The 12,571-nt window shown below is 55.7% G+C and overlaps 1 protein-coding gene across 2 annotated transcripts in view; it reads right to left on the reverse strand.

Moving 5' to 3' along the window:
• PDE2A (phosphodiesterase 2A) overlaps window positions 1-12,571 on the reverse strand; it is a 90,225-nt gene that overhangs the window by 18,359 nt on the left and 59,295 nt on the right. For both annotated transcript variants that reach the window (XM_037840532.1, XM_037840533.1), the window contains 3 exons: window positions 9,703-9,791; window positions 2,416-2,525; window positions 1,519-1,574 (listed from right to left, as the gene is read on the reverse strand). In XM_037840532.1, coding sequence (XP_037696460.1) covers window positions 1,519-1,574; window positions 2,416-2,525; window positions 9,703-9,791 — 255 coding nt within the window. The remainder of the gene's footprint in view (window positions 1-1,518; window positions 1,575-2,415; window positions 2,526-9,702; window positions 9,792-12,571) is intronic.

The raw sequence follows: 12,571 nt of genomic DNA on the forward strand, positions 1-12,571 counted from the left end.
CACAGGCCTTTCCTCCCCCAGGAGAAGGCTGGAGCAGTCATGGCAGCCATGCTTCTGCCACAAAGTAAATGACTTCCAAGTGGCTTCTCTGCATGAGCTGCTTTCTTCTGACCTTGACCTCAGGTTCTCAACATAACCAAGTCCTTCTAGGGAACCTGGCACCCCCGGACCCTTTTCCCTCAGCAGAGAGGGAGGTGGGCAGCTAAGCCAACGCCTCCCACCCCACCCCTGCACACTGCCCCTAGCCTGGTCCTCCTTGAAGCAGACCTGCTCTTGGACAGACTGGGGCTGAAGGAGGGAGGGCAGCTGCCATGCTGAGAACTCTGTGCCAACAGCAGATCCGTTCCCTACAGGAACAGAAGCTGGGGGTGGGGGTGGTGGGTAAGGGAGAGCAGCTTGCCTGAGAAACTGAGGAAGGGCCTTGTCTCTCTGTCAGGCAGATGGGGAGGGAGGAGGCCAAGCCAGGGACCCCCACCTGACCCTCCTCTCCTCTCAACTCCCATCTGCCCTTACTCACCCCCTCCCCCTGCCAGCAGCTCCGGAAAGGTCAGGTGCCCCAGAAACCTTTAATTCCTTTTTAATAAGCCTGAGAAGAGTCCCTGCGGCACATCAAGGCCGGCTCATCTATCTGCTGGCACCCCACACCTGCCCCCTATATGAATGGAGGTGACCTCGGCAGAAACAGATTCCCAATAAGGGCAATTTGGGGGCGCTAGCCCTTCCATTCCTAGTACAGGACAAAGATTTTGAGCCCCCCACCTCTAGATGAGAGGGGACACTGGAAGAGAGGTGGAACCCGGTGCCCTGCAGGGCTCGCCCAAGCCCCTGCGGTGAACTCCGCCAGGGGGCAGCAGAGGGCAGCAGACGCCTGGACCGGGTACCCTGCCCAACTCCACCCCGCAGTGCATCCCGTGCTCCTCACCGACGCCCCCTCCTTTCCTCCTTGTTCACCAGCTCCAGGAAGCTCACCTAGTTCCCTGCCTTCTGCACCAGCCTCAGCCCTGAATCTGGCTGGGGCCTGATGCCCTCCCACGCAGCCCCTCCCTGTGGGCCTTCTCTCCTCAAGCCCCTAGCACTGGACACCCCCGTCTCTCTATTTGTCAGTGCCTCATGTCCATTGTCCACTCCCTACCTTGTTGTGTTCATGTCTTCTCAGGACACTGCTGCTCCCAACCCACCCGTGACCCATAGGGAAGATCCCAAAGAGAAGGCAAGATCAGGGCTGTGCCAAGGGCTGGCTTTTACAGCTCTGTGGGGACTGAGGCCAGACAGGGCTTGCACATCCCTCAGCAAGTTGTTGACTGGACCTGTGGCTTCATCCTTCCAAAACTTGGGGTGTTGTCTAGGGCTGGAGTGTGGGAGAAGCCCAGACTCCTCCCAGATGGCCACTTCCCCCCACTCCAGCCCGGTCTGCTGCCATCACACACTCACACACACCTGACAGGCTCTATCCACCGCTCCCTTTCCTGCTCTCCTGGTCCCCCACTCCACCCCACCACTGCCCGGGCAGGTTCTTACCAAGATGACAGCTGCCACAGCCCCGGCCTCCTTGTCCACCAGCGGTATGACCAGCACTGAGGAGGAGAGGGCAATGAGGTGGTCCTGTGGGGCCAGCAGGGCCCAGAGACACCGAGCCAGGACCCAGGGAGGGAGACAAAGACGCAGACAGAGGGAGGCCGGGACAGACACACAGAGAGACCCAGAGACCCAGAGAGACAGAGAGAGGGGTCCTGAGGCAGCAACAAAAACAACCACAGCAACAACCCCTGCACAGAGGGACACCCCCTCACTTGGCAACTTTCTCATGATCCTCCCAGCAACCCTGGGAGGGAGGGAGGGAGGCACAGAAGGCTGAGCACCCCTATTTTACAGATTGGGAAACTGAAGTCCAGAAAGGGGAAGTGACTTGCCCAAGATCACACAGCAAGTCAGGTCTCCTGACTCCCAGTCTTGTGCACTTTCCACATCGAGACAGAAGACAGAGACCTAGAGAGACTGAGACATGAGGCAGAAAGAGACATGGCGGACAGGGGGCATGGAGAGGAAGAGAGAAAACAGTGACGGAGAGAGCATGACCACAGCAACCTCATCTAGCAACAGGCACAAGCACATCGTAACTGCAGCCACTGGTCACTGAGCCCTAGTCTGTGCCAGGTCCTTCACATGCGTTATCTCATTTGCTCCTCCTTGCAATACCCCCTCACAGTAGCTACTATGGTCCCCATTTTACGGATCAAGAAACTGAGGCACAGCAAGATTAGTAGCATGATAGAAAGACAGTTAGAGGGAGGGATTGCTAGAGACTGAGCAAGAGAAAGGAGACAGAGAGATGAAGACAGGGGGAGAAGACAGACATGATCTAGGGCAGCAGGGGCCACAGTCCCTCCCTGCCCCTGTCCAGCTCCCAAGCCTTACCTTGGGTGTCAGGGGCCAATGGGGTCAGCAGCTTGGCCAAGGGCTTCCCCAGCAGGTCTGAGGGGCCCAGTCCATTGCAGCTCAGCCGCTTCTGGGCGATCACAGCCTCTCTGAAAAGATGACAGGATCGCACCTCTCAGCCTCTGGGTCAAAGAGGACTAGACCCTGCACATTTGTGAGGAGCTAGACAAATTGGCTTGTTGGCCTGGTCTGGCCTCTGGTGCCTCTTGCTGGCAGAGATGGGGGAAAGGCCTATGTAAGGCCCTGCTCCGATTCCCCAATGGTGAGAGCTAAGCAAGTAAAGCAAGGGCTCAGAGATAAATCCTGCTGTTGCTACTACTTGACCTTAGACAATTCTCAAGGAGAATTAGGATGGAGCAGAGTGGAATCCTAACCATCACTATCCTCAGTAAACAATTGTGAGCAACTTTTGCTGCTAGGAAAAGAAGGGAGACCTCCAGAGATAATCATCATAACTAAATTTTATTAGACATTTTCCTATGAGCCATGCACTGTCCAAACAACTTATATAGACTAACTCAAATTTCCCAACAACCCTATGACTTAGGTATCATCATCATTTCCATTTTCAGGTAGAGTGGCTAAGACACAGAGAGGTCAAGTCACCTGTCCAAGGTCACACTGCTAATAAGTGGTGGAGTCAGGCTTTGAACCCAGGCACTTGGGGCACCGGAGCCCACTGTCTTAAGCAGTATGCTTGAACTTTCCCAAGAGCTAAAGGGGTCTGAGCCTTGAACAGAGAAATGGCAGGAGTGTTGAGGAGGCAAAGAGTGTGAGTATGATGGTGGGAAGGGAAAGCAGGAACTGAGGCAGGGTGGGTTTGGGTGGGAAGAACGAGTTTCTTTCTGTTCCAACCGCACATATCCGCACCCTGGCTGCTGGCCTTTCCTGCTTCATTATGCACCTGATTTTTCACCAAATGTCACTCCCTGATGATTAATTGTCCCAGGTCCCTTATCCCTTATGCTGCATCCATTTAATAGGGTTTGTAGGAACTGCCAGGCCTGGGCAGAAGGGAAGCTTGGGGGAGTGGGATTCTAGTGTGCGTGTGGGGTTACTAAGAGGAGTCCAGTAAAGATCAGAGGAGGAAGAGAGAGAGGGCAGCCTGCAAGTCTCCAGGGTGTCACAGCTGCTACGGGAAATCAAGGACTAAAGAGGTTGGGTGTCTGATTCAAGGTCACCCAGCATTCTGAACCATATCCATTCACTCCTGGCCCCTTTGACCAGGTCAGAATCTACAAGAACCAGTGGTACCCCAACCTGCCAACACTCACACTCTGTACCCTTCAAGGATCTTGAGTGCTGGGCTCCAGTTCTGGGCTGTCTCAACTGTTCCAATCAGCCAGGAAGGACCAAGGTTGGCAGAAGGGCACAGGGACCACACATCCTGATGACTGAAGTGATGAAGTCTGGAGTTCCATGGAGGCGGGAGGCGGTCCTGGTGACCCTCAGCCAAGCCCCCTTCTTGTGGACCCCACTGGCCGCCCATTATCTGCATACTGGGAAACCACAAGGTGGCACTGGTCCTTGTGTTGCTGCTCAGTGAGCTCTGTAGCCGCATCCCACCGTCTCCCTCTCCCCACCTCCCAGACCTGAGCTGCCCCAGCCTCTCTCACCCGGGACCTAATAAAAAAACTTTGTCCTTGGCCTTTTTTCTCCTCAGAACAAAACCTTCCTCAGTGCTATTGGCTGCCTGACCCTCCAGCCCAGACTTGTGAACTCCAGACCCCGGATACCCAAAGGTCTCCTGAGGCCTCTTCTGGATGTCCCTCAGGTGCCCCAAGGCACCCCATCCCAGACTGAATTCAGCATCCCCACCCCCCAAAGAGGCACAACCATCACCGGGTCCCTTGTGTCTTGTCCGCACACTGTCCTGCCTGCCTCCCTCTTCCTCACCTCCCCAAGTGGGTTGAGTTACCTCCCATGGATCTCTCAGAACTGTCCCCTGCTCCCCAATCCCAAACCAAGTCCAAACACAGACACTTCTCCCCTAGACCCTGCAGCAGCCTCTCCCTTGGCCTCCTGCCTCCTGCCTGGGTCCCTTAAATTTATCCTCTCTACCAGAGCAAGAGCGACTTCTAAACTAAAAATCATATGGGAACATTCTACTTAAAACTCTTTCATTCCACAGAGTATTTATTGAGGGTCCTTCTGGAGCAGGTGAAGTACTGAGGACCAAAATGAAAAGATGCCTGACTCGAGGACCCCCAGTGTGGTGGGGACTGACACACAAACTCATCCAGGGATGAGGGAAGAACAGGCCCTGGACTACCTGGGTGCAGGAGGGAAGTGAAGTCAGAGAGGGCTCCCTGCAGGAAGAGACTCCTGACTGGGGCCTGAAGCGTTATCCAGCAGACAGGAAAGGATGTGTAGGCAGAGAGAGGTGCAGGCGCAGAGGCTCAGAGAAGAGAGAGAAGGTGCATCTGCCATAAGGTCCAACCACAAGGTGGTCAGAGTGGCTGGACAGTGAGAACAAAGCTGCAGAGCGGCCAGGGACCCAAGGAGTCTGCTTGATCCTCAGGGCAGTGGGAGCCCCAGAAGTGTGGAGGAGGGGAAGTAATGGCAGGACTGATTTCAGGAGACCACCCTGGCTGCCTGGGTGAAACTCTCACTAGGGAAGGAGAGTCTGAGACTGGAAACCAGTGAAGGCCCCATTGTTTTGGTGGCCGTTGGACAGAGGAGGGGCTGGACTGGGGCAGATCAGCCTTGGCTGAGCCCAGATCACCCACCAAAAAGCACTGGGGCCTCCAAGGATCCTCGAGGCTCAGGAAGCTGTTCACCTTGACGCCTTGCTCTGCAACCGGCCCTCCTCTGGCCCTGCCACGGCCCACAGCCCCCAGCAGGATATGCCAGGCTGTGCTCTCCTGAAACACCACTACCACCGCCATCACGGTGAGCTCCTTTCCTCTGCCCCACCCGTCCCAGAACTGCCATGCTCCTGAAGCCTTCAAAGATGCCCACAATCTGTAAGTGGGGTGGGGTGCTGAGGCTGAGCTTCCCCCACAAAATGGGGTGGGGCTTTCTCTGCTGCTCAGACCCTCTGGTGGCTCTCCCCTCAACTCAGAACCCCCTCCCTGCCTCCTTCCCAGGTCCTCCCCTCCTCATCCCTCCACCTCCCGTGCCCCAACTTCCCAGTAGGTCATGGATGCTGAGAGCAAAGGAGGGGGAGGGGGGCCCCACACCCCAGGGCCAGCTGTCCAGACCAAAGGCCCCCTGTGGTGCCCTGGTGGCCAGGGTCTGCCCCACTGAAAGTACAGACAGATGGGCACGGAGTGGAGAGAGGAATGGGTGTGGGTTTTATGGTGATTCCATTCCTTTAACAACTATTTGTTTAGTGGAAAATGGGTGGAGGGAAAGTCTCTCTGCGGGTAGGGACATTCGCCTGGAAAGAACTGACTGTCCAAGTCCCTGCATCCTTCTCTGATCCTTTTCTTTGGTGGGGCCCCATCCCCTCATCGAGCCCCCTCCTCTCGATGAGCACTTATAACTCTCTGACCTCTCATGTCTCTTAGAGTCAGATAATGATCCAGGTGTGGCTCTGAACCCTCTAATCCCCCTTGCCGTTTCCCAGAATGTGAGAATCCAGAGATGAGAAAAGATTATTTCCTGTGTTCCCTGAGACAAACCAAAGAGAGTGAAATTTTGGCAGTGAGAAGGCACCAGGTCAGCTCTGAGGAAGGGAGACAACCAGCCCGAGCCGGGGGTTTGTGGTGAGGGAGGGAGCCAGCATCTCAGTTGCAGCTGAAAGGCCTGGGATTTACCACTCTCTGCAGTGGGTAATCAGAGGCTTTAAGATGGCAGGAGACACAATAAGAAGAGGAAGGCAGCAGGGCTGGGGACTGGAATAGGCTGGGAGAACAGGGTGGGGGGTACCAGCGGGAGGCAGATGAAGCCTTCCAGGGAAACCTTCCCCCAGGCAGCCCTCCAGGATCCTTCCTCTCAGCCTTTAGAATTCAGAGCAGGAACAGCCCAGCTGCTATCATTTTACAGACAGGTAGCTTGAGACCCAGAAACTTCCTGGGATTGGGACTGTGGCCATGTCTTCCAGGATCCCAGGTCTCCTGTCTCCCGCCCCAGGATTCTTTCCCCATTTTGGTCCAACAGTCTCTGCTGCTCCACGGTAACTAGCGGACAGACCCGACCCCCTGTTCTGAAAATTGGAACCTCCTTAGGAGGGAAGCGGGGGGCTGACTTTCCACCTATGGATCAGGCTGACTGGGCTCTGAAAGATAAGGAACATGTGCGTTGGTTGAGAAGCGATGGATCAGGGAAGGATTTTGCATGGGAGGAAACAGCCTGAGCAAGCACAGGAGGTAAGCAAGCCTCATTCATGTCTGAGGGATGAAACCAGGCATCTGAGAGCCCCGGGAGTGGTAGGAGCAGTGGGAGGTGGGGCTGAGTGGCCGGGCCTCCTCACGCCCACCTCGGCCCATCTGCACCCTGCCTCTCCCCCACACCACCCTCGGCCCATTCTCTGCCCCCTCCCCTTGGGCCTTATTTGTCTCTGTCTTTATGATCCAACCTCCACTTCACACCTGCTGCTGTTTGCTCTGACTCCAGCCTTCCAGGGTTTCCTGGAGGAGCATCCTCTCCCCACCCCTGCACTGGGCACTGCCAGGGTCTCAGGCTACACTTCAGCCTGTGGGCAGCTGGCTCCACCTCCTGATGGGACCAGAGCCACAGAAGTCACCACTGGAAGGACCCTGTACTGAACCCCACCCATTTTATAGAAAAAGAAATTGAGGCTAGAAGGGAAGTAATTTTCTCAAGATGACTCAATGAGTTAATCATCTGTGAGTTATAAGCATAGGTTCAATGTCTCTGGAACTTGGGTGGGGGGCAACTAGCAATCACCAAGCTCCTCCTGTGGGCTGCGCACTGAGCTAAGCACTTGACATGTATTATCTCATTAAACCCTCATAGCAAGCCAACAGATAGGCCCAACTGTCTTCTCCATTTTATAAATAAGGAAACAGGTCCAGGGAGGAGACATAGTGAGGCAAGAATGGAGCTGGGCTAGAATCTAGGCCTAACTCTCATTTCAGTGCTCTTCCCTCTTCCACATACCTACGTCTCAAGCCCCTATCCTGCTGGGAGCTCCTAAAAGCAGGGCTCAGCCACCCTGGGGCCTCCTGGCCCCAGCTGGACATGGGGGATGGAGAGGCAGAGCAAACATTTCAGAACAGGGAAGACCGAACCTGAACCCCCACCCCCAATCCTTGCGGGCCTGAATACACTTTGCTCCCTGTGGCCCCTGGAAGTCCCCTGCTGCCCTCACCAGTCTCATCCTCTCATCCCCCTTACCCTCCTCGGCCTCCTGGAACTGCTGAGCCCTGTTTCCCAGCAGGCACTCGCCTCCCCATCTCCATTGAGCTCTGGGCTAATTGCATTTGAACATTCCCTTTAAATTGCTTTTTTTGTACCTTTTCCAAAGGCTTTACTGAGTCTGAAGTGGTTGGGGAGGGGTGGGGGAGAGATGCTGAAAGGGCTGCTGATGCAGAGGTTCCAGATCCCCTCAAAGACGCCTAAACTGCAACCCACATCCCCATCCTGCCTCACAGCAGACAGCCTGGGAGGAGCTTTCGTGGGATCCAAGGGGCAGGACAAACCTTGCAGGATGCACCCTCTCCTGCCTTCTAAGCCCAGCATCCTGCACTCCCCCCACCCCCCCGCCCCCCTTACACACACACAGAGAAGTCCCTCCCAGGCAGCTGGTTTCCAGAAGCCTTCCTGCAGGAGGCAAGCTCATGTTAAGCAAAGTTCTTTAGAATTAGGTATTGGGGGCCCTAGATCAGAGGAGAAAAGGGGACATTATAGCATTTTTTCCTGTAAGATTCCAATGACTTTTGGCTCTATCCTGCTACCTTACAGATGGGACAGTAGAGACCAGAGAGAGACAGTGGCTGGCTTGGTTCACACTGTCTTCATGGGGGGGTAGTTATCAGGAGATGCATGAGGAATGGAGAGGGAAAACAGGAAGTGGGGAGGCTCTGAGCTATTACAGAGGCACCAACCGTGGGGAAGGGGCTGGGGAGAGACCAGCCTCCTAGAATCCAGGGTTCCAGGGAACCAGGAGGAGCCCTGGGGCCCACAGACCCAGTATCCCAGGTTAGGAATTCTTTCCACGGCCTCTGCAAAGTAAGTGACTTACCCAGCTTCGACTTCTCCCTGAAAAGCCACCTCATAGACTGCTGGGCCTGTTAGGAAGACCCTCCTCAAAGTGGTGGGGGGAGCTGCCTTCTGGTCACATGCCCAGAGGTGCCCACTCCACCCTCAGGTCCCGGTGCCTTGCTTCCTGGGCCCCAGGATGGCCCTTCCGTGCCGAGCAGGCTGTGGCTACGTCCAGCAGAGCCTACCCTCCTCCTGCCCTTCAACACACTCGCATCTGACGAGTTTCACGTCCCCTCCCTGTTCCTTGGACAGCCAGGAGCCAGGAGACTCGCGTCCCAGGCCTGGTTCTGTCTCACAGCAGATGTGTGGCCTTGGACACATCTCATGGCCTTTGCCCATCTGGAAAATGAGGAGGCTGACCATGATGGGGTCAGAGGGATCAGGGGCTGCAGGGCGCTGAACCCCTGATCCTGAAGTCAGTGATTCCGACGTTTTATCAGAAGGATCAAACACTCAGGGAGCCCTTGTTATGTACAGCAGTCCCTATTTTAAGTGCCTCATACGTGTTAAACTCATATAAACCTCCCAAGAATTTTATACATTCTATTATTATTGTCATTTTGCAAACAAGAAAATTGAGGCACAGAGAGGGTAAGTAACTTGCCCAAAGTTAGACAGCTAGCAAGCAGGTGTGTGAACACAGGCAGTCTGGCTCCAGAACCCATGGAAGGACCCAGCCTCTGGCCCCACTGTCATCAGACCCCCGTGCTCCTGTAGGTCTGACATTCCGGGCTTCCAGGCCCCGACTCCGGGGCAGGTGTCCTAGCACGCTGGGATTCTAACTGATAAACACTGTCAGTGACTCTGGTCCGAGGAGCAATTTAGAGCTCTGTGAGGATGAAACCTCCCAGATGGCACTTTCCTTGTACCTGTTCACCTCCTCAAGGCGAGAGAAGACATTGCTTCTCCCTTCTATGCTGGGGCTCAGCCACCAGGCCAGGGAACAGACCCTCTGGCAGGGATACTGGGGTCAAGGTTGGATGGGGAGGGTCAGATCTGATGACTTTGCAGGGTGCCCCAGTCCTGAGAATCCTTGATCATTTGAGAGGGCAAAGGAGGCGGATGGGGGTGAGGGGAGGGGGAAGAATGGCTCACCGGACTTTCCCCTCCTGGGGCAGCTCGTGCGGGGGCTCCTCACACACCAGCCGGGACTCCCCGTCCAGCAGGTAGGTGTAGACAGTCTCCTAGGATGGAAGGCGCTCGTCAGACCCTGCAGAGGGGCCGTCCCAGCCTTCCTGGTCCAGCCCGTACGCAGATGTCTGTGTAGCAAGAGCCTCTGGGAGTGGGACTCCGGCATCTGGTTTTGTTTGTTTGCTTGTTTGTATATTTTAGTCTCCAGGTGATTCTCCAGGGTGGAAAAACATCCTTATGAACTGAGCACCACACCTTCTCCTCTTGGGCAGGGTTCTGGGCAGGCAGTGATCCATGAACCTGCTGACTTTCCTTACCTAGAACCCAAATCCAAGATGCTGGGGAGAGAGTTTGAAGGGACAGACAGATCATCCCCAACCCTGGGGATATTTCCCTACTGTGACTCCAGCCTCAGGTGTTCAGCAAACAGCTGGGCATCCACTCTGGGCTGGTATTGTGGGAGGGGTTCTGAATGCCCCCAGAAACTTAAACAGGCTACTGGGCAATAAACCACACACCTGCAACCCTCCAGGAGAGAAGCACAGAGCAGGCCATATACCCAGCCTCAGGTGGGGGCCAGGGAGGGCTTCCTGGAGGAGGTGACATTTCAGCTGTACCTAGAGTGGGAATTAGCCACATTCAGATTGTGGGCAAGGTGCAGAAGAATGGCTTCTAGGCCAAGTAGATGTATGTAGCTCCAGAGGTGTAGAAGGCAGGGAGCAATCTGGGACTGATAATGGAGGAAGGGGGCACTGGAGACAGGGCTGGAGGGTGGGCAGGGGCTGAGCTGGAAGGGCCTCGTAAACTGAGCTAGGCAAGGATGCGGGTGCTGCTAACAGGTGGTGAGCCGGGAGGGAAATGAGCAGATTTGTATTTCGGAAAGATCATTCCCCAGAGTGAGATCAAAGCTCTGTTCAAAGCTTGTCAAGTCTTCAGCTAGTCAATCTGCCCTCCCCAAGGGCCCAGAGCAGTCTCAGGCCTCAGCTCCAGACGGTGTCTCGGTGTCTCAGCAAAAGTAGTTGCCTTCACCAACCCCACAGGCAAAAATCCACATTCCCTCCAAGCAGGGTTTGCTTCCCTTAGGAACCCACTCCCACCCCCCACTCAGCACAGCCTTGCCAAATGAGCGCCTCCAGTGGGGGTGCTGTGTATGCGGAGGCAAAGTCAAGACCCCAGGCCCTGCCTAGAGGAGCCCTTACTCCAGCACGGGCCACTAAATACCCTGAAAGGGCTTTGTTACCCACTGCGGGAGGACAGAAGGGGGCTCTCCTTTCTGCTGAGGGTATCAGGGAGGGCTTCAGGAAGAGGTGACATTGAGCTGGGTGTTGGAGGCTCACGCTGGGTAAGTGTGGAATCCTTCTCAGCAGAAATGGTTGCCATTAGAGATTGGAAGTGTCCACAATCCTTCCAGCAGCTCTTGTTGCCCTTAGCTATCGTCAGCCATCCCACACTCTCTCCCAACCCCAGGAGATCCTCCAGCCACTACTTCCAGGGACACTAGCAAGGCTCAAGGGTGGGAATGATAGGGCCTGAGGTCAGTGACAGGAGCAAACATTGGCAAAGCCTGGAGTCCCCTTGTCCTCCTGGGGAATTCAGGGATAAGGAAAACAGTGGGAAGGAGGCTGTCCACTCCTCATCTATATCTGGCCTTCTTGAGTCATCTGACCCTTTCAGATGCCTAGGAGAGACCTGGGGGATGTGGCCCCAAATGCTTAGGAGACCTCCCAGAGTCACAGTCCTGCCTTGGCAGAGAGAGGGGTGGATAATCCATGGGGGAGGTGGGGGAATGGGGGACAGGGATGTCCGTCTGTCTCCCACCCTCTCACTCGCAGCCCTCCGGGTTAAAATTAGCAGGGTTTATTGGCGAGAGGGAGGGAACAATTTCAGATACATCAGCACCATCTGCATTCGGGGCTGCCTGCCACAATGGGTGCTGATGAGGGAGCCAGGTGCCAGCAGCTCTCCTTCCTTGGGGGGCAGGCAGAACCCCCCCTCTCCACCCCTCCCCAGGGGCAAAGCAGATCCCCACTCCCAACCCCTCCCTGGGAGCAGAGCTGACGCTCCATCTCCCCACCCTTCTCTGAGGGCAGAACAGACCTCATCGTCGTCTCCCACCCCTCCTTGCAGGCAGAGCAGAAAGCACCCACCTACACCCCTCTGTAGGGGCAGAGCAGACCCTCCCTATTTCCTCACTCCTCCCTGGGGACTGAGCAGACCCCCCCCCCGCCCCCTCACCATCCTGGGGGGAGGAGTGGGTTGAGCCCTTCCATGCAATCAAGCCAGGGCTCCCCAAGATCGGGGTTTCATTAGCTCAAACATGTCTCTTGCGTGGGCCAGTGTAGATATTTCCTGCTGTCCACGAACCCACTTGCCTTGACCACAGCTGTCTTCCCAGCCCCCAGCTTGGGTAACCACTGATCTGATGCAGGCCATCACAGCCACCTGGCCAGTCGCCTCCTCAGCCTCCCTCCAGGGCACCTCAATGGCCACAAAAGGGCCCAGCAACCCTGTGGGTGCTGACCCGCCACCCTCCCTAACCCCCTTTCCAGATGTGCTCCTGCCCCAGGCCAGATGTTGCCTCAGTCTCCTCTCTCTCCGGGAGGATTTATTTTTGGGTGCCAACATACCACCCACTTCCTACCAATTTCACGCTCAATAAAGCTCACTCATTAGCCCTCCTCCTGGGCTCTGAATTTCTAGGAGGTTTTTGGGAAGGCAGAGCTGGGTAGAGAGAATGGGGGCACTTAGGTGTCAAGCCTCATTTGTCCCTGTCATGCTGTGTGACCTTGAGGAAAGCACCCTCCTTCTCTGGGCCTCCAGTGGTATACCAATC

This window comes from Choloepus didactylus, chromosome 6 (assembly GCF_015220235.1).
Source record: "Choloepus didactylus isolate mChoDid1 chromosome 6, mChoDid1.pri, whole genome shotgun sequence".
NCBI classification, from domain to species: domain Eukaryota; kingdom Metazoa; phylum Chordata; class Mammalia; order Pilosa; family Megalonychidae; genus Choloepus; species Choloepus didactylus.